The sequence below is a fragment of the Eptatretus burgeri genome, chromosome 5, assembly GCF_056783735.1.
Source record: "Eptatretus burgeri isolate ZD-2024b chromosome 5, Ebu_testis_v1, whole genome shotgun sequence".
NCBI lineage: Eukaryota > Metazoa > Chordata > Myxini > Myxiniformes > Myxinidae > Eptatretus > Eptatretus burgeri.
In genome coordinates, this window is record NC_140965.1 from 29,008,328 (window position 1) to 29,031,238 (window position 22,911).

Here is a 22,911-nt window from a genome sequence, read left to right on the forward strand (position 1 = left end):
TACTGCTGGGTCACTGAAGTGAACCTGATATCCTATTCATTGTAGGTCAGAACGGATCAGACTACTGAACCACGATTGAATAAACTAAACTAGATCGACACGCATGTAGAAATGCCCAAAAAAAAAAAGTCGAAATTTTTTTGAAAAAAAAAAAAGGTGCAAAATTTCTGGGTTTTTTGTCTAACAAATCTTTTTTGTTTATTTATTTAAATTTTTTTTAATTATTTTGGGGGGTTGGAAATCACTAAAAACATGTAGAAATGCAAAAACAAAAATTCAAATATTTTTTCAAAATGGCCGCCATAGCGGCCATATTGGACTTTGGACCAAGTCCAAAATCTAATGGCATGATCCTTGGACCATACCTAATCCCCCCCACCAAGTTTCGTCGAAATCTGTCCAGGCGTTTTTCCGTAATACTGGTCACAAACAAACAAACGAACAAACAGACAGGTGTGAAAACAGTAACCTCCATCCATCTTCGATGGAGGAGGTTAATAAATGCAAGCAACGGCAAGGCCACCAGTTAGACACATCCATGTCATGAACCTGTCACCCAAGCAATCAGAGCTGTATTTCCCACATGTTACTCTACCATGCTGTTAGCTTGTTCCAACAAGCTTTGAAGCTTTACACACAATCACCGTTTATGTTACTTTACACACAGTCATTTTACATCAAAGATTCAATCATGCTTCCAAGGTCATGAGCCTTCTTGACGATGATGAGATGAATGAAGTGATGCAAGAGGCAAGTTCAATGTGCTTTCAGTCACAGACTCAGGGAATTGTTTGCCAATCACGCTTAACTTCTTCACACCTCCTGCCCAAAAGGCTTCTGGGAGCGACACATGCAATTCACGATGCCTCGACACTATCTGCTAAGAATGTGGATCCATCTGATCAAATTATCAATGATGTCCTCGTCAAAATACATCATCATCTTGAATGCGCCGGCCTGGACCTAGCCAAAACATTTGGCAGACCCCAAACAGATGCAACATACATATGCAAATCACCAACTTCGCAAGATTTGAGAGGAGAGAGTACGATATTAATGATCCTCATGAATACCTGGAGCAGAACATACCAAAACTTGAGAAGAAAATCGTAATCAACACAAGTGTGCAAAATGGTGCAAGTTTGCAGATTGTATGACATGCCAGTGCAGGAATGGGCAAGACCTTCACACTGTGCATCATCCTCATGTTGGTTCGGTCAAAGTTATTAAAAAATAATAATAATAATAATAAATAAGTGGCCCCGGCTAATGCAGCAAGTGGCATCATTACTCCCCTCCTCTCCAAAAGTTGTACATTCCATAGTTTAACCGAGGCCCCCATCAACACCACAGATAAATCGATATGGAAGTCACAGACAAATGCCACAGCCAAGTTTTTTTTCACTCATGTTCCCTTCTCGTGAAGGACAGAGTACATCAAAAGGTAGTTGAGGCAGCTGACCATACCTTGCGTGATATTTGGCATGCCAATTCTCCATTTGGAGTCACCGTTATCGACAGTGGAGACTGGAGACAAACCTGCCACCAATGCAGAATGGGAGTTGTACTCAAATTGTGTCCCTGTGGCTGAAGAGCTCATGCTGATGGGAACATGCAATACTCATGAAAATGACCAAAAAGATGCAAAAGGAACTTGCAAACAAGAATCGAGCTCAGGCAACAGAGAATTTGCAAGCTACCTTCTAGATGTTGGAGAAGGCAAATTTCCCCATCAATAGGAGAACTTATGATTGACAGACAGATCTTAATGGAGTTCAAAGAGCACTCTGGAAACACTTTTCCAATGGGTTTATGCTGAAATTATCCACATCACCACAAACAAGGAGTAGTTATGTCAGCACGCTACCCTTTGTCCAACAAAAGTGGAAGTTGACAGAGAAGGCTAAACATGTGCGAGGCAGCACTTTCCTGAAGAAGAATACAAATGTTGTAGCTTAGATTGTGTCCAAGATGACAATGCCTCCCAACATCTGAGTTCCTCCTTCAGCATACCACCTCATGTTCGTACTCAAATTTGGGATGGTCATCATACTCTTTTACAACTTTGACAAAATGAATGGACACTGCAATGGACCTTGGTACACAATCCTTTCACTCTTCAATCACATCATTGTTGCTGAGCTGGTCACTGGAGAACAAAGGAAAACTGTCAAACATCCCTCTCCCGCTCCTTTGCATGACATCATACCCTTCAAGATGGTGCATCATCAATTGCCCATATGACCTTGCTTCACCATGACTGTTGACGAGTCTCAGGGTCAATCTTTTACTAAGGTTGGAGTATTCATCACAACAGACGTCGTTGGACATGGTCAATGCGACACCACTAAAGGCAGAGAAGGTGACAGAGTACTGCATCACAATCTTGACCATTGACGGAAAGGAGAAGACTATCAGCAATGTTACCCACAAAGAAGTCCTGTCATGATATACAAGTGCATCTTCTCAAAGATACTAGCAGAGTACTCACCCTACGGGTGATCTTGTTCCAAGCATGAAATGCCTTATTCTGATGCATGCCTTAATTTTGGCAGTGTATAGGCAAAAAAAATAACCTGGGTTACATGTATGAAGCAAAAACTTACCTACTGCTACAATTCAAAACACCTCATTGTACAAGAAAACATGGGGACAGAAATACTGCACTGTTGATGGTGGAAATTTGTAATACCCTACCCCACCTGGAGGTAGCACTACACAATACATATTTCCATGGAGAATTTGCATCCCTACCCTTCCCCCTCCTTCCCATGACCACCGGCAAAGATAAGAACACCCTCATAGATTAGTTGGAGTCATGCTGATCCCATGCAGCAAATATGGATGCAATCTTCCCAGAACTGGAAGAGTAATGCAAACACACACACAACCACACACACACACAACCACACACACACACAACCACACACACACACACAACCACACACACACACACAACCACACACACACCTGGCAGGTCTCTGTTTCACAACCTGAAACCCACCCACATGTGGTGATAGCAGGCAACAGCAACAACTTGCATGTACACAACCATACACACCGACACGTCAGGATTACAAAAAAAATACTACCTGTATCTACAAATTATTTTCCAGCATGCTTTTCTACTTGCAGTTTTCACCTGTCGACATGAGATAATGCAAGTGATTCACTGACAGCAGATTTCACTCCTGGAGAGATCGGGCATTACTAGTGGGCAAGACAAAGGGAGGACACAAAAACATCCCCCAACACGTGATGCTTGCATGGCGTGGCGATGGGATGACAAAAGCGAATGTAACCTGAGCAACGAGGTGTTTATTTTTCTCAGCTGCGACCAGCGAATGTCCAAAACCACGAATGGTGAGGGTTTACTGTATGTACACAAATGCTATGATTATTCACTTACCATACCAGTTGATAAAATCCGATACCCTCAAGCCAAAAAAAATCTCAATTTCCAGATACATTACGATTTGATCCTGTGTTCGAGGGGTTTGTGTGCCCCAATTGTAGGTTGGAAAAGCCCCTCGATCCATTTAGTTTCCTAAAAACCCTGTGATTAATGAGAATCTGTGTTGTGGCGACTTGATGGACACAGAACTTGATTGGTGATAAAGCCGTATGTAGGTCAATTGGGATTTGGTGTAAAAGGCTCTATTACTTAAAGGCGAGCTGTGCTTCGACATTGCTGAGCAAAATTCTGGACGGCAGATTAGTCACGGGCATGCAATCCTCCGTGGGACATATTTGACCCATTCGCACCTGGTGAGTGAGCCAGTCTTGAAAGACCCTGCCACTAGCATCAAGTCCTGTTGTACAGACTGCAATATCTGGTCTTGGTGAAGGTGATGAACCATCGAAAAGTGTTCAAGGGTTGTGAAGAATTTTGATGCAAACTCTTCAGTCTTAAAGGAATCAATATGCACAAGCCAACGATCTCAGGTGGCATCTGTTTTAACTGAAGGCCGACCAAATTGGAGAGAACCTGCCACCTACTCCTGATGCTTGGACAGAACACATAAAGCACGACATTCGCACAGGCAGGTAAGCATATGGTGCCAGGACTTTGTCCTGCATCCAATATGTCCAGGACTTCTGAAACTTGGATGGTGTAAAAGCAAGACAGGCCGATTCCTGTCCTGTCCCAGGTTTCACCGGCTGTGGATCGAGTGTTGCAACTTATCAGATGCAACTGTGTTGCAACCATGTGTTTACAAAGATGCTCTTGCAAAGGCAACAATCTGATCTGTTCTCTTAGCTGTGTGGCTGTGAGAGGGATTATAATAGTCCGGGAGCCAACCTGTGTACGAGGCTGTTTTAGGGTTGGACCTTACAGCCTCTGCTATAAAATTTTACACCCCCAGGATGTTTAGATATATGTTTGCAGTTCATGAAAACCAATGTTGGCAATTCATAAGCTCTTGCGAAAAATTTTGGCAGACGTTTTTGTTTGAGGAAGATTTGAAAAATTTGATAAAACAGCAATTGTCAATAAAATTTCTAAAAAAATTAAAAAATCACATTCATGAAAAATAAATGTGAACTAAATGTAAGAATTCAATCAGTGCATTGTAAAATGACAAAAAAAAATTGCCTTTGTGGAAGTAAACCTCGTAAAAGTACATAATTTTGTGAAAAATGCCTTAAAAATAACGTTTTTTGAAGATGGCCTTTAGAACTTTTCTTATCATAGGCAGATGCTGCATTAGAATACTAATTTCTCTTAATGTGATATGAACATGGTATCCATGGCTAATTAAAACAGCAAATTTGAGTGAGTTCTATCAATTTTTAAAGAGAAAATTAACATTTTTGTCAACCAAAGTTACCCCTACCCCCAAAATCCTCTTACTCTATTGAACACAGTTCGGTTAAGGTTTGCTGGATCCAGGTTGGGTACTTCACAGTTCACTCTTCCAAAGGAAAATTCAATGGTGTTTGGAGTGACATGGCCCTGGAGCAGACATACAACAATGAAGGGAAGACATCTCTGTTCAAAGGCATATCTCAGGCACCAGCTGCTCGAGATAAATATGTGAAAACAGCACCATTTCTCACAGCTGTATCAGAGAACATAAAGTCTATGGCTAATCTAGGCCAACAGGAATCTACTCATCATGGAGAAACACATAAGCAGGCAACAGAAGAACATATGCATGTTGAGGAGATCAAGAAAGTGATATGCCAGCAGATGATAAACCCATTCCAGTGTAACAACCAAGTGGATCTGCTCAATAGAGCAACTGGTGAGAAGGATGCTTCAAAAGACTTGGTCCATGCTCAAGCTAAGGGCATGGAAGCCATTATGAAAGCAGAAGAGGTGGTCTCTATTAAGATTGAACCACTGAAGCTGGTAACTTTCTCCTCACAGAAGAAATCAAACCCATCAAGGAAACAGAGTTTAATCAGGATCTATCAAGATGAGACTGCAACTACACGTGTGCTGTGTTTCTATCGCGATGCCGACCCAGTCACAAGACAGATTGCATTTTCCCATGAGTGGACAGACTATCCATCATCCCTGTTTGAGGTTGATCCACGCTTAGCACAGGGGTTTGTAATGCGCAAAGGCAACAAGTCTGATTTCGTGGCAGTGCTAATTGCTGAAGCCGAGCAGGATGTTGTTTTACAGCTGCCATCATTACCACAGAGTGACCTATACACAGTTTATCTGGTAGACACAATGGCATTTGTAAATAAATACCAAAAAATGGGTGCAAAAACATTTGGTGAACTTCCCCAGCTGTATCTTCGCAAGCTCCTGCAGTTGAAACCTGAAATGTGCAACTGTGTCAACATCATTGGTGATCAGTATGATTTTGATGATAGCCATACTTTGAAGGGTGATGAGCAGCAGAGGAGAAACCAGACAGACCAGGCAAGACAATTCTCACCATCCAAGAGTCTTGAAATTCCGGACTGGAATTTACTCATGAAGAATCCAAGAAATAAAGGAAATCTTCAGAACTTCATTGGCACTTCCCTTTGTGAGAGTCCTGAAGCTATTCCGGATGGAGTGACCATCATTCTTGGTGGTATGATGGAAAAACAAAGGTCACACTCTTTCCATCACATCAGCATCAAGTTCAGTTCTGGACTTACCTTGTGAAGAACATGAAGAGGCAGACACAAGGATTATTGCTCATCTTGCATATTGTGTGGAATATCTTGATCACCATCGAGCTGTTGTGCATGCAACAGATACAGACATAATTATGCTGTGTATATATATCACTTCTGCTGCTTGAACACATTGCAAGAACTCTGGATACAACGGCAGAATCAATACCTACCTATTCATGAGCTGGTAGAAGTGTTGAGCAAGAAGTACCAGAAAATCCTCTTGATGTTGCAGCTACACTTCTGTGCACATATGTGTTGTGTGGATGTGACACAGTGAGCTACCCATTCAGAAGGGGAAAAGAAGAGGTCAGGTCAGGTATGGGAGCATGTGCCAGAACAGCGCGTCGCTGCGTCCACTTTCCGCCGGTACTCCAGGGGCCTCCGTCTGGCCATCCCCCAGGCCCATCCCCATCTCCTTGAGATGATGGTCAACCTGCTGCAACCATGAGGCACGTGGTCGGCCCACTGGCCTCCTCCACTCATGAGACTCCCTCGCTGAGAGAATCTGGTGAGCAGGATCAGCGTCGTGAAAACGAGCCACATGTCCATACAGCCGCAGCTGACGCTCACGGACTATGCAGGTAACAAATCTCATCCGAGTCTCTCTCAGCAACCGCTCGTTGGACTCAAAATCCGACCAGCGATAGCCAAGGATTCTTCGAAGAGACCTGGTACCAAAGGAATTAAGTCTCCGTCTCAGATCCTTGGTCAAAGTCCAAGTCTCGCACCCATAGAGCAAGACTGGAAGTACCAAGGACCTGAAGACTCGGACTTTCGTCCTCCCGCACAGGTACCGGCAGCGCCACACCCCATGATCCAGTAAATCCATGACTCCCCAGGCCCGACCCAGACGTCTATTGACCTCCGGCTCACAACCTGCGGAGACATGAATATCACTGCCAAGGTAAGTGAATCTATCCACGACCTCAACATCCTCACCACAAACAGACACAGACAGGACAGCAGCATCCAAGATGTCACCGAAAGCCTGGATCTTAGTTTTGACCCAAGAAATCCGTAATCCCAACGGCTCCGACTCCTCATTCAGCACCTCGAGGGCCCCCAAGAGGATGTCTAAAGTCTCCGCAAAGATGACTGCATCATCTGCAAAATCAAGGTCCGAGATCTTGACATTGCCAAACGATGCACCGCAACTTTATCTCTCCGACATCCTCCCTAAAATCCAGTCCATACAAGTGCTGAAAAGTGTGGGGGCAAGTACACATCCCTGACGAACTCCAGTAACAACTGGAAATAAGTCAGAGATGGTACCACCACACTCCACAGCACTCTCAGTACCAGAGTAGAGTTCAGACATCAGATCGATCAGTTTCGGTGGCACCCCACGAAGACCAAGAATCCTCCAGAGGACATCCCGATTCACTGAATCGAACGCTTTACAGAGATCAACAAAGGCTGCAAGCAGCCCCTGCCGAAACTCTCGTCCGCGTTCGGTGAGGACACGAAGTGCAAGGATACGGTCAATCGTTGACCTCTTTGGTGTAAAGCCTGACTGCTCTGGACGCTGGTGCTCAAGCAGATGATGGCGAACCCTATCAAGAATTATCCGAGCAAAGACCTTGCCCGGCACTGAGAGCAGCGTCACCCCTCGGTAGTTGTTGCAGTCTTGGCGATCACCCTTCCCTTTCCAGAGAGGGACAACAAGGCCCCTCTTCCAGTCAGTTGGGATGATGCCTGTGTTCCTGTGAAAAGAAGAGCGGCACAGGTTTCTCTGGGACTGATAGGAAACCTTCCCCACCTTGTTGATTTTGGAAGAGATAGTGAAATGGCAGCAACAGAATGTGTCATTGATGAGGCCAGAGTATACTGGACTGCTCTGCATGGCCAAAAAGGGTTCAGCTGTTTGGATACCCTCAGGCAGCATATGTTTGTCTTCAAAATTAGACCTTAGGTCACTGCCAGCAACAGAAGATGCGTTTTACTTCCTTGTTTTAAGAGCATTGTATCAATTGCTTCTGTATAGACGTGCACATCTCAGTGACCGAGCACTTCCCCCAGCCACAACATTTGGCAGAACCCTTATCAATGGAAAACTGGTCCCAATTCTCATGTCTAAGCCAGCCAAGCCAAACATAGACAAAACGGTGTCTTGCATGTGCAAATTATCCAAATGTCTGAAACGATGTTCATGCAAAAAGGCTGCTGTGCCTTGCTGAGTGACATGCATATGCCTTGGTCAGAGAGGTTCATGTGGTGGAGTTGTTTCAGAGTGACTCTTCCTCTGAAGAGGATGTTTCATGTCACAATATTGTGTTAATCCATTTCTAATTTTATCTTCCTTAAAACCATGGCATGTAAAAGTATGTTCTTGTTCCTGACCCCATTGATAGTCAAGCATTTCTGAGTTACATAAATCTTTTGTTGTTTGACATATAACCTTGTCAATTGTAGGTAGGTTAAATCTACACCAATTGTGATATAGGAAATGAACTCCTCTTTAATATGAGGGGTCATTTGTGTATATAGGTTTAGTGGTTATGATTTTAGGACAATATGAATTACCCCTACCCCCATCCTACATCTTCGCTTTTGCCAACATTTTGTTATCAGAGGGGGCTCGCAAAAGTGTTGACTGTGTTGTTGCGCAAGAGTTTCACCATTGCCAACATTGGTTTTCATATACTTAAAGGGTGTCTCTTTATGAAAATCAACACAAAAATTTTATAGCAGACCGGGCAATTTTTTTTTAATTTTGATCGGTTGGCTCCCGGACTATAAAGAGTGTTCCAACACAGAGTCAGCTGTAATTGGAGAAGACGTTGATAAAGAATAAGGTGGCTTTGGCAGAGACTTGTGGAACTTTAATATATAACCTCCAAGTATGACAATGAAAATTCATCAGCCAATGACCAGAAGTTCCTTGCTCCTCCCTTCCCAGTGCACCCACCACCCCACACCCACATCCCAACCTCAACATCTCCTCCTCATCTGTGGAAACTGCAATTGCAACCATGCCAGCTGGCTGGGAGTCAGTCTTTAAACTTTTGCAGCATATTGCAGCCAAGGCCTTCTGCAAAACAGCTGGCCTTACACCGTTTCTTTTCCAACTCAAAACTCTAAATGGCAGTCGTTTTCTATTAAACATGATTATGCAAAACTTCACCTCTCCTCCTCCCCTCCATTAATCATGTCCTTGCACAAGTATCCGTCTCCATGGTAGTATTCCAAGCCACTGCCAAAGTGCCAGAGTAGTAGTTCAACAAGGAAGCCATATGCTGATGTGCATCAATCTATCTCCCTCATCTCATCTGTTCCTGACATCACAAATTCCAGGAATTACTTCAACATACCACTTTCTCTCCTTCATATCTTCAGTGACACACCCAGGCCAAGGGACCCAATATTCACATGCCCAATCCCACCATACCCCTCCCCTACTCCCAAATCACAGGTTGCTACATGCAGCACGTGGACTGTTCTCCAACTAGAGTTGAGAAGTTTTGTCAATCCTAACACCTCCATTGAAAAGGGAACTGCTGGGATTTGTGCTTCAATCATCAAAAACACCAATTTGGACCAACCTTTTCCCCTTTCCTTGGACGCCAGGCTATTTTATAATAATATTGGAAGCTGTGAACACCATGCCTACAAAAAATAAATAAAGTACGAACTGCAGACCGTGCAGTCTTCGTTTTCCCGATCATAGAATTTCTAATTGTTGCAGACCAAGGGAATAATCTTTTCTCCAACTCCAGCATCTGATCATCAGTTTGGATTCTGCAGCCTGACTACCATAAACATGTTGCTTCTACCTTCATGGATGGATGATGTCACTTTTGAACTAGAAGCACACTCGGTACTGTGCATACCTCCGCCACGTAATGCCTGCTCCATGAGAACATATCGGGCCAAATACATTTTAGAAATACAGTAAGTCCTCGCTAACCGGAAGTTCGCATATCGTAGTTTCGATTATTCGTAATTTAGTTTTAATAACCAATTTTTCAATTATCGCAAACATTTTATACCTATCGTAATGTCATTGCAAGGAAAAACGCAAAAAAAAAGTTTCAAATTGCCTGCAAAAAACAACAATCACACAGGATGCGCATAAACACACTTTCACTTTACTGCGCATGTACTGTATGCTGTACTGTACGTATTCTCTTCACGCTCGCCTGGATACCTTCCAGTATGAATCCCAAGCGACCCGCAAGTCTTTTGCCGAGCACACCTCGTTTCAAGAGACAACGAAAGGCTGTCACATTGAAGGTGAAATTGGATATAATTAAAAGACATGAACGAGGTGAAGGGACAACGGAAATCGGCCGCGCGCAGCAATCACTGCATCGACTGTACATTCGATCGTTCAAAGTTCGGCAAAGATAAAGAAAATATCACAGATTGCGACCAGTTTGAGCGCAAAGACACTAACGAGAATGAGAGATGGTGCCATGCACAACATGGAGCGTTTATTATGTGTGTGGATAGAAGATCAAACTAAACGTCGCATGCCTTTATCTCTTGCTGTGATACAAGAAAAAGCGCGTAGTTTGTTAGGGCATTGACCCACGATTACGTGATCAATTACTTCTCCAATCATGTTGAGAAGTATCTCCAAGGAGAACAACATTGACAACAAATCTTTGCTGCTTGGAGACAATGCTCCTGCCCATCCACAGCAAATGGAAGACTGGTGTGAAAACGTGCAGGTAGTATTTTTACCACCAAATACTACCTCACTTTTACAGCCGATGGATCAGGGAGTTATTGCTGCTTTTAAAGCCTATTATGTTAAGCATACCATGCTGCAGCTTATCAAAAAAACTGATAAGGACAAGCTATCAATCAAGGAGTTTTGGCGAACATACAACATAAAAATGGCTTTGGAAAACATGAAGGATTCATGGGCAGAGGTGAGCGTCCTCCACAATGAACGCTGTGTGGAAGAAAGTGTGGCCTGAGTGTGTCCACAATTTCACGGGGTTTGCTGATGTTCCGTTGATTACAAGTCAAATTGTAGACCTGGCGCAGGAGGCTGGTTTTGAAGAGGTTGACGAAGAGGACGTGGATGACTTACTGGAGTCTCATGCAGAACCCTTAAGCAATGAAGATCTTATGGAGTTGGAACAGCAGTGGGCTCTTGAGGAAGAAGAAGATGCTGTGACACCTTCATCCAAGCATCTCACCATGAAAAACCTCAGCCAAATCCTCAGCTCGTTTGAAAGTGCCATAGAATTTGTTATCGAGCAAGATCCAAATCTTGAAAGGAGCACTGATTTTAGCTGTGTTGTTAATGATGCCCTTTGTTGCTTCAAGGAACTTTATGCAGCAAAGAAAAAGAAAGCCATCCAGCCCACTCTCCATGCATTTTTCAAGCCAAAAGATGCAGCACCAACTCCATCCACCATCCAGGATGCTCCTTCAACCAGCTGCCAAGAGACCGTTACCGCTGGTGAAGAAAGTGACAGCACAGTGTCAAGTGAAGAGGGGGACGATTCTACCACTCCGCAAGTGTGACTTGTCCACCGCAATCAACTCCGTTCCTCCAGCCTCGGGGTAAGTCGCCACGACTCGACGAGTGTGTTTTGTTTATTTTTTATGTCCAAAAAATTCCGAGCCAAAAACACATCCCCCCTTTAACACATTGGTTTCTATGGGAAAATATGTTTTGTTTAACACAGTTTCGCTTATCATAAGGTTTTCCAGGAACGCAACCCTTGCGAAAAGCGAGGACTTACTGTATCATGCTATTTTTATCATTTTTGGCCCTATCTCTCAATGGTGAAGAATTAATTTAAAAGTAAATAACTGTCGTATCCAGATTCAGATATTCACCAAAATCAAATAAATTAGTCCTCGCCACACACCTGTGTGCACCAAGTTTCGTCCGAATCCATCCACAATTTTTTGATATATCCTGCACACAAACAAACCGACAGACAGACAGACAAGGGTGAAAACAACCTCCATCCACCTTTGGTGGCAGAAGTAAAAATATCGGACAGTATCACCATTAGACCACCGACCTTAATCTTTAGCAAAGAGTAGGCTCATCATCATCATTTTACAGCCATTTCCAAGTTTGCATGGATTATGGTGAAACGTATACGAATTATGGTGGAACAGTGGTGATGTTAAAAAGCATTGAATGCCACGTAGCATTTAAAAAAAAAAATTAGCACACTGTCGAACTTTGCTTCAAAGTTTCAAATGGCATTGAAAACGAGTTCAATTTTATGCTCCGAGAAGTAGAGGAATCTTGAGGAAGAGACTTGGTAGAGTCTTAAGTTAACTTTGATGTTTCAGACAGTTTCAAATTCATTCACACGAGTAGTCAATGACAGTTGCTCTGCAAGTCGCTGGTGTGAATAACCAAAATATTAGAGGCCAGAGTAGTAATAAACATAGGGGCAACGAGAGGGGGAGCACTCGGTAGAGTGCAAAACCTCCGCCGCCAATACTGCTAGGTCACTCAAGTGAACCCGATATCCTATTCATTCAATTTGGCGTCAACAGTGCTCACAGAGTTATAGTTTGCAACTTTCCCTTTTACTTTTACATACTCAATTCATTCGTCATAACTTGATTCCTTGAGACAGAAATTGATTTTACATGGGTATATCCACCTGAAGTTCCAAAATCAGCCGCAATTATAATTAACCTCTGCCATCGAAGATCGGAGGTTACTGTTTTCACCCCTGTCTGTTTGTTTGTTTGTTTGTTTGTGAACAGTATTACGGAAAAAACTCCTTGACTGATTTCAACGAAACTTGGTGGGGGGATTAGGTATGGTCCAAGGATCATGCCATTCGATTTTGGACTCGGTCCAAAATCCAATATGGCCGCTATGGCGGCCATTTTGAATTTTTTTTTTTTGCATTTCTACATGTTCTAAGTGATTTCCAACCCCCCCAAAAAAAAAATTGTAAGAGAAAAAATTTTGCAACTTTTTTTTCAACAAAATTTCGATTTTTTTTTTTTTTGCATTTCTACATGTTATAAGTGATTTCCAAAAAAAAACATGCCAAAATTATAATTGCGGCTGATTTTGGAACTTCGGGTGGATATACCCATGTAAAATCAATTTCTGTCTCAAAGAATCGAGTTATGACGAATGAATTGAGTATGTTCATGGGTAATGGGGGAAACTTTAATAAGAGGACATGAGAGCACAAATGTGGCAAGAGTCTGTGCAGCCTACATTACAAAACCAGCAGTTTTGACAATTACAGACCTGATCAGATTAGCATTTTTACTATTCATGTTGCACTGAAGTTAACCATCACCTTTCTTTCATTGGATTGCATCATTGATTTACAATGCAAAAGTGGTCTTATTTTAACTGCTGTAACATCTATCAGCTTATTTAATTGATTCCTTTAACCAATTTTATTGCACTCCATCTGAGCCCGCCAACCTTTATGAAATAAGTTGTTCTGCAGGTTGTGAAGAAAATACATTTTACTCAACCTGAGGTCTAAATAATTGCAAACCTTCCCGTGAACGGATATCACGCAAAAGCTACATTGCGTAATATATACTCATTTCAACGTACGTCACCGAATAGGCCTTTTACTCAATAATATTTTCAGTTTTGGTGATCTGATGTCCAAGGATTCAATATGCTATGTCGAGGCAGGTACTTATTCGAGAATAAGAGGATCGCCAGCTCAGAACAAACAAATATTTGGAACCTTAAATAAACTTCAGCAAGAATAAGGTCAAAAAAATCATGGCAATGGCTGTCTGCAAGAAACATCAGCTACACATGAGGCATACGATGGAACAAACAACAACCAGGTGGATCATTTGTTGAAGTAAAATATAAAAGATAAAATGGAAAGACTCAAATGTTTTGATGAATAGGACTCCACCCATATTAGATGGCAATCCACTGTTATGTTTGACCCTCAGTTAAAGGTCATGCGAGAGAAAGAGAGAAAGAGAAAGAGAGAAGAAAGAGAGAAAGAGAGAAGAAAGAGAGAAAGAGAGAAGAAAGAGAGAAAGAGAGAAGAAAGAGAGAAAGAGAGAAGAAAGAGAGAAAGAGAGAAGAAAGAGAAAGAGAGGAGAAAGAGAGAAAGAGAGGAGAAAGAGAGAAAGAGAGAAGAAAGAGAGAAAGAGAGAAGAAAGAGAGAAAGAGAGAAGAAAGAGAGAAAGAGAGAAGAAAGAGAGAAAGAGAGAAGAAAGAGAAAAGACATCAGCAATACTTAAGACTTGAGTTATGGTGTGAAAAAATATTTTCAAAGGGAACAGTACCTTAGACATTTGGAACCCAAAATCTTGTGCATTCATCCAGTGTGTTACAGCTGAAAGTTAAGCCAAGTTTGGTTGAAATTCTTGCAGTGGTTAACAAGTTTATATACTGAAACGCAAAAGAAACTTACACTTACACTTACACTTAATAACAATAACACTGCGTGTAGTAAATGTGTCAACTTATTTGTGGACAATAGTGTCCTCACTGTCAGACAAAACGGACACGGATGGTCACTTGAACCTTCAATGGTCACTTCATAGCACAGCTGTTGAACAGCCGTTTTGACTGTCAGTGATTAGCCAAGGGGTACGGGATGATTTTAATGAGCTGCACGTGATGTCTTCATATTGGCTTTAAAAGGCCAGTGCAAAATGGGCATTTCAATCAACGTGCCACAATTGTCAAGGGATCAACGGCAGTGTGCCTTGGGCATACTGCAAGGCGGATTGAGCTACCGTGAGGTGGCATGTCGCCTTGGCTGTTCACACCAGACAATATCGGTTTGAGAGTAACCTATCCTGGCAAGCCATAAAATAACAAATGCAATACAATTGATTATTTTAAATAATACTTTACTTTTACTATGCTTAAGATATGTGACATGCTGATGTCACCCTGCTTCACACAGGAGCTTTATACTTGTGTGACTCTAGGATCAAAGAGTACCTAAGAACTGCAGCTTTTTATTGTAATGACTGTCAAAAGAACACAGCTCAAATGGAAAAGTCCCTGGGAAAAAAGTGGTGTGGGCAGTGTATATAAGCATTGCACCATTCTGTCCAGCAAAAAACCAAAATTACCCTTTTTGTTCATGTACTGCATACAAAAGGACATTTTTAAAATAAAGTTCTTTGAAGTGTACGTGTACACAACTTGTAAAATAAGAACTAAAAAATAAAAATATAAATAAAATTAAAAAAAATTAAAAAATGCAGGGAATTTTACTTCTCATGTTTATTTATTTCACATATTATGTGATCATGTGGATGCACATGTGAAATACAGTTTGTTTATAAATCCTGAACTTGCAAACGATTCAGCCTTGAAAACATGTGCGAAAACAAAGTTATTTTTAATTAAAGACTTCACAATTTCCTTTCCTCTGCATTATGAAAACGTACTTTATTTGGGTGGTGTATAATAAACCGCTGCTGTGATCGCTGACATGCATTACTTGGTTTTCTTTGCACGAGTTGTCATCAAAATACACCTTTGTTTCTTCAAAAGGTAACTATGACAAAAAGTTCACTTGATAACTCTCCCTCCCCACATTGCATACCATATCGATTGAAAACGGCTTAACGACGCCAACAATCTTAAAGACTACAAAAATGAAATGGTACGGTGAATTAGAGTTAAGATAAAGCTGTAAAAGAGTCTGAATGGACTTTATATTACAGGCCTTAATTTCACTTAAAATGCATTTTTATCTAAAAATGTAAATTTTCTTCATGTTTTTTTGCATCAAAACTTGCATCTTAGCGACTACAAAAAAAAAATTACATATCAAATTAGAGTTAAGATAAAACCGTGAGAGTGTAAGAAAGTGCAAGCTTTACAGAAGAGGCTGTAAGGAGCAAACAGTGATAAAGCCACGAGAGTTTAAGTGCAAGCCTTACAGAAGAGGCTATTGGGAGCGAACACAATGGCAGCGATTTGATTTTGAAGCCCCTCCCTGAATGTGAGAAGCCCCACTATGAACTGAGAAGCCCATCCCCAAATGGATGGACAGACAGACTGGTACAGATTATATACATGATACTGAGAATTCCACTTTCAAACAAAAAAAATAGAACTTGACACGAATGCATTGATGGACATACATCCACCCACAAACAACATCTGAATGACATACAATGTTTGGTCTCTGGTTATGATAGCTTTATGAGAGAGGGCCTCTGGAAAAAATAATAATAATTAAACAATTAAGCATTAAAAAAAAATTCCCTCCTTTCCAAAAACAAAACAAAACAAACCATCCTTACCAAAAATAAAAATAAACAAAAAAATTTCCTCCCAACCAAAATATTTTTTGTGGCTTGCAACCAGAAACAGACTTTTTGGGGGGTGGGGGTGGGGAGGGAGGGGGGGGGAACAGTAAATCAAAGGATTTATGACACTTAATGTTAAGGTAAGTGGTTATAGAGTTCCCCTTTTTGAAGGGTTTAAACGAGCAATTGCAAGTAGAGGTACATTCAAAGTACACCGCCCCCATGCCAAATAACAAATCCTCTGGCGCCCAGTGACACCGCTGTGCAGCACATGGAGACGGAATTGGGAGGGAGCAGTATACAATTAAAATAAAATAAATATTAATCATAAAATAATTAATTTCTTAATCAATTGTGGCGAATAGCATACCTAAACCACCACCGTTTCATCCGAATCTGTAACTTTTTGAAAATCAAGTAATTCATCAAAAAATGAATAATTAATCGATTAATCAACAAATCAAAAAATACCCTTTATAGCCAAATCACTTGTTCACCGTCGTGTCCAGATCATCCTAACTCAAAAGGTGCCCCATATATTGCTCAGATGAGAAAGAAAATAAAAAGTTAATTACTAAATCGATAATAATTAGGTAATCAATAAATCAAAAAATAAAAATACAGGTTTTGCCAAAGCAAATCTTCACTTTTGTCCCCAAATTTCAGCTTCCAAGCTCAAAGGGTGGCTGAAATATCACCCAGTCAAACAAGAAAACAGAATAAAAACCGAGTACTCGCTTCATCGCCCGGCAATGTCGTCATGTATCACCTTGAGATATGGAATTGGGAAGGCGCAATGTACAACAATTGCACACCTATTAAAATATGCATTAAAAAAAATATTGTGGTAACGTCAGCAACTTCTGGATGGCATTGCTAGGTGTTTTTGTGTTAAACGATGGTGTTTTAAAGCAGTCTCGTGGAATATTGGCTGGAACGCTCGCCTGAGTTGTCTTCCATAATAGTTGTATCGAGTGTTGCTCTTCAACAATTATAATCAGTGTTAAAGTTAGGCTCGTACATAAGGGTGAATAGTTTTGTGCATCTTTACTATAATTCACGGACCGGTGTTTATGTTTGTTTGTTGTGCTACTTCTACTACAGTTCTAGGCAGATTACATTCATACGTGCTACAAAGGATCAGCATAACACCAAATAATGGATGGGGGGTGTTTTTAGCCCACGTTGGACTTGGTCCAAAATGGGGGCTTATGGATTTGGTCTCAATTTTCGTATCTGTGCATGCATCCACAACCATATCTTGGACATCGATGGACCAATTTTATTTGTACTTGGCACAAAGACAACACATGATGGTATACATAAGCACATCATTTTTTCCCCGATATCAGATCCAAAGCGATATCAGATAACAATCTAAAGCGACCGGTCTCAAACGCTACCATGGGCACCCAGACACGCCACCAATATGAACTGAGCTGTTGAATGCGGCGCAAAACATCCAAAGAAACTACAGTAACCGAGTATTGTGATCCGTCCTGTCCCCCATACCAGTCGTAGACGGGTATCTGATAGAAAACAGAACTCCACAAACGCAGTTAAACACATGCACACAGACACCAAAAGATCAATGTGATGTACACACCTCTTGCATTAAAAGATGGTTAATGCTTGAACAGAAAAGCTATTTCGATAAATCTAGAATGGGGGAAAAAAAAAAAAAAAAAAAAAAAAAAAAAAAAAAAAAAAAATGTTTTCTAATCAACTAAAGAAAGAAGTAAACAACTTTGCAATGAAAAGCTTTTCCAAAAACTGATTATATGATGTCTAAATTTTAACATCTGATGGATTTTGAGAGACCATTATAAACTCCACACTCCTCCCCCCGCCCAGATAGATTCCACTCAATGCAAATTTTCACGTTTCTTCATTTATTTGGTGATGGCATTTCATCATGGCAATGGAACCCTCTGAAAAACTGAATTATTCTCAAACCTCACTGAAGACCTCAACATCACCATTATATCCTAAAACAGGCGGTTCCCAACACAAATCCCAATTCATTCATTCACTCAGGCTCGAAACAAACATCACGGCACTCAAAGGAAAAAAAAAAATAAAAAAAAAATAAAACACATTCAATGCAAGACAAGCTTTTGTCTTTGTCTTTTTCTTTTTTGCATGACATGCACTTGGAAACCAGAAGTATTTTGTAACACAGATTGCAGTACAAGATTATGATACCAGCTTAGGGTCAAAACACTCACCACCCCCTTGTTGGCATGAAGTGGTATGTCATGGAAAGGGGAGATGTACTTGCCCTCTTCGTTCTCTGTTAAAACACAAAACACCCAACCCATGTTAGCACATCATCAATTGCTTTAAGGCAAGTGACCTTTAAACGTCATAAATTCTGAAGGTTAATGCTTGTGGGGTTAATGCTACCATGGATGCACTCAGAGGACAAGGTACACAATATATTGTTACGAATCTACGCCCGCCTAGCATGCGAATGACCGCTTTAGCCAATGGCAGCCGCACGCCCAGCGGACGAGCAATTCAGTCGTAACTTCCCTGAACAACGCCGAGAACCAGTCACAGGTGTGCCTTCAACGCACACCACGGCCCAGTCCGTATTCTACCCGCGCGCGATGGTCAATCGCCGGATATCGATATACCTAAGTATTCGCGTGGGTAACCTACCGAGGGACCGTACCTCGGCGAAGGCCTGTTTGGACACTAACCGCTTAAGCGGTTCGTTCCGTTCTGGGATAACCGAGCGGGTATTATCGCCAGACCTCGCCGGACCCGATTCTATTATCGGTATTCAAAAAACAACTAATATTCCGAAAAACAATATGGCACTTCAATGAGGGAAAAAGACAACGAACGGGTTAACATTCACACAAGCACATTTATTTACTACAGACGTGCACATATACAGCCATGCAATCAATGGGGGAAGGGGACAAGACACGAGCAAGGTAAAGGCACTACAACCGACTATTGTTTATCATTAATGTACACTTAAGCAGGTTTTCCTTATCGGACTCGGCGCCACAACATGCATTCAAAGAAAAACCCCAGGAAAAAGACCACCCTCATAGACAAGGGAGTCAGCCTGGGCCCGTGGGCCTTTATAACGTGGGGCTTTGGTGACCGAAAGGAACCCACGAGACCGTTGCAGGTTACCTGCACCCTCGTGGTGCCTTGCTGGGGCGAGTCACGACGTCCCGTCCCCACAGCAGCTAGCGTAGCCGTGGTTGCGCCAAGGCCTTGCCAAGCGGCAGGCGAGCTCTCTCCGGCTCTCCCCACACGCACGCGCAGGTTCGCGCGACAGCAGCGCTGCGCCTCCAGCCAGAGTCTCCTTTGCGACGCCCGGACCTCCACCGACTGACCGCTCCAAGCTCCCGACTCGGACAAGAGCCCAGATCTTCACGCAGTTCCGGCAGAAGCAGCACAGCTCCTTCCGCTGCGTCCAGCGGCAGCAACACCAGCAACGAGAGAGAGAGTTCTTTCCACCAGCACAAGCAGAAGCAGCAGCAGCTCCCCCTCACGATTCTCCTCAGCACGAGCAGCAGCAACAACTCCAGAGAGAGATTTAGCGACGACCGAGAGAGCTTCAGCAACGACAGCGAGAGAGCGGCAGCAACGAGAGAGAGAGAGAGAGAGAGAGAGAGAGAGAGAGAGAGAGAGAGAGAGAGAGAGAGAGAGAGAGAGAGAGAGAGAGAGAGAGAGAGAGAGAGAGAGAGAGAGAGAGAGAGAGAGAGAGAGAGAGAGAGAGAGAGAGAGAGAGAGAGAGAGAGAGAGAGAGAGAGAGAGAGAGAGAGAGAGAGAGAGAGAGAGAGAGAGAGAGAGAGAGAGAGAGAGAGAGAGAGAGAGAGAGAGAGAGAGAGAACGAACGCTCCGTGCACGCTTTTTATTACCCACGCTCCGCCCCTCCGCTCTCGCCTCGCTCTCCTTCCAGAACCAGCGGGAACCTTCACGAAGGAAGCATTTTCCCGCCAAATCGGGTCGCTCCCTCGCCGCTGTATTTGTCTTCTTCCACACGCCGAGTGGAATTCACCGTGGAGACGCCATTTGTCCGGGGGGAGGGGGGAACGGGGGCCGCCTGCTTTTCCTCGACGAAGGCCAGGCCTCTGGCAACCATGTGCCGAGGTGGAAACGTGGTGGTGTGGTTATGAGGGTTGTGGTTAAGGCGGTTGTGTGAAGCGGTTGGTCCAAAATAACGATAGTAAAGAAAAACGGCTACCTGAAGATCACAGCCCTGTCCACATGAATAAATCCCATTAAACAACGGTGGGGAAATCTAACTGAACACACACTTAGCGATATAACTGAACTAAGGACCTTTATGGTGTTCTGCAAACTTCCACGGCTGTAACAATATATATTTATATAAATATATATATTACAGCATCTCACAAAAGTGAGAACACCCCTCACAAATATGTAAATAATTCAGTGTAACTATTTAAGCAGCTGTGCGAGAAGCAAAACCTTAGAGTTGATGACAGTCGACATTCTGCAATGTGTGCAGGCACAAAACTGACATTACATAAAACAATGTGACATATTACGAATATTTCTGAAAGAGGAGGCAACAAAAGTGAGTACACCCCTGGTATTGTCTGCACAAGAAGCAAGTCAAGCATGGTAAAACAGCTTCCATTTTCATCATTTTCTGCATATTTAAGTCAAAGAGTGTTAAAGGTACAAATATGCACCAAACAATACACACAATGTCCATAGAGCTGCAACCTCCCTGGTATGTTAAAAGTGAAGAAGTGTACTCAATGCAGTAATTGTCTATCTGCTTGCTGAAGAAATAATTGCATAGGAAATACTGCAGCAATCGCCATTGAGAAAACAGCCTGGCTCCTCATGGTAAAGAGCTCTCGAAAGATGTCAAAGATCGAATTGTTGCCCGACATAAAGATGGCCAAGGATACAAGAAGATCAGTGCTTCTTTGAAAGCAAGCCCCAACACCATGGCCTAGGTCATCCAGAGGTTCTCCAAGAAGCGTACAACAATGAGTTGCACTCGCCAGGGCAGACCAGCAAAGATGACTGCATGTACTGTTCGCCAAGTTCAGAATCTAGTCCTTCAAGACAGACAAAGTGTCACCAAGATTGCTGAAGAGATTTCTAGTTTCTGGCCAGTCTGTTGGTGTGCAAACCATACGTCGCACACTCCATCGTATCGGGTTGCATGGACGTCGTCCAAGGCGTAAGCCTCTCCTGAAGCAGAGCCACAAGAAAGCTCGCAAACAGTTTGCTGAAGCAAATCAATCCAAGCCCCTGGACTACTGGCAACATGTCCTAGGGTCTGATGAAACCAAGATCAATTTGTTTGAATCTGATGGAGTGCAGCATATCTGGGGGCGACCTGGGGAACAGTAAAGACAACTGCGTTTTCCCTACTATCAAGCATGGTGGTGGTAGTGTCATGGTTCGGGGATGCATGAGTGCTGCCGGTACTGGAGAGCTCAAGTTCATCGAGGGAAACATGGATTCTATGATGTACTGTGACATCCTGAAGGAGAAGCTGTTACCCTCCCTGCGAAAATTTTGTTGAGCTGCATTTCAACACGATAACGATCCGAAACATCGTTCCAAGCAGAAAACTACCTTTGTGAAGAAGTCGAAGGTCAATGTGTTGGAGTGGCCAAGCACGTCACCTGATCTAAACCCAATAGAACACCTGTGGGACATCCTAAAATGTAAGGTTGAGGGACGAAAGGTGTCCAACCATCACGCAACTTCGAGAAGTCATTGCAGAGGAGTGGAACAGGATCCCAGCAAAGACATGTGGAACTCTGGTCAATTACATACCTTGTAGAATAGCTGCTGTGCTCAAAGACAATGGTGGACATACAAAATACTGTAAACAATAACGCTTCAATGTGAGAAAGTACAGAGGGTGTGCTCACTTTTGTTTCCCCCCTCCCCCCCCCCCTTTTCACAGATATGCCCAGTATGCCATCGTTTCCATAGAATAAATGTTTTGGGCCTGTACATGTATAACAGAATGTCTACTCCATCATTTCTTTGAGTCTTGTGTGTGTGTATATGTATGTATGTATGTATGTATGTATGTATATATATATGTATATGTATATATATATGTATATGTATATGTATATGTATATGTATATGTATATGTATATGTATATGTATATGTATATGTATATGTATGTATGTATGTATGTATGTATGTATATGTATATGTATATGTATATGTATATGTATATGTATATATATATATATATATGTATATATATATATATATATATATCACAACCGGAGCCTGGTGTTGGCGCAGTGGTTAGGGCAGCGGCTTGGGATCCAAGAGGTCCTGAGTTCAAGCCCCGTTGGGCCACTGAATTAATACACCAGGGGGTTGACTCAGCCTGTCATCCTTCCGAGGTCGGTGAAATGAGTACCAGTATACTGGGCTGGTGTATACCCCGGTTAAAATAGGTGTACCTTATCCCTGTGTCGTAAGAGGCGACCAGGGTTGCGTCAAGAAGGGCATCCGGCGTAAAACATGTGCCAAATCACTATGCGGATCATACGGATGATCCGCTGTGGCGACCCCTCACGGGAGCA

At 42.5% G+C, this 22,911-nt stretch overlaps 1 protein-coding gene across 1 annotated transcript in view; it reads right to left on the reverse strand.

The window, feature by feature from the left end:
• Window positions 1-22,911, reverse strand: part of LOC147026139 (inorganic pyrophosphatase 2, mitochondrial-like) — a 74,322-nt gene that overhangs the window by 49,835 nt on the left and 1,576 nt on the right. The window contains exon 2 of the mRNA XM_085881249.1: window positions 18,567-18,631. Within this exon, the coding sequence (XP_085737375.1) occupies window positions 18,567-18,631 (65 nt within the window). The remainder of the gene's footprint in view (window positions 1-18,566; window positions 18,632-22,911) is intronic.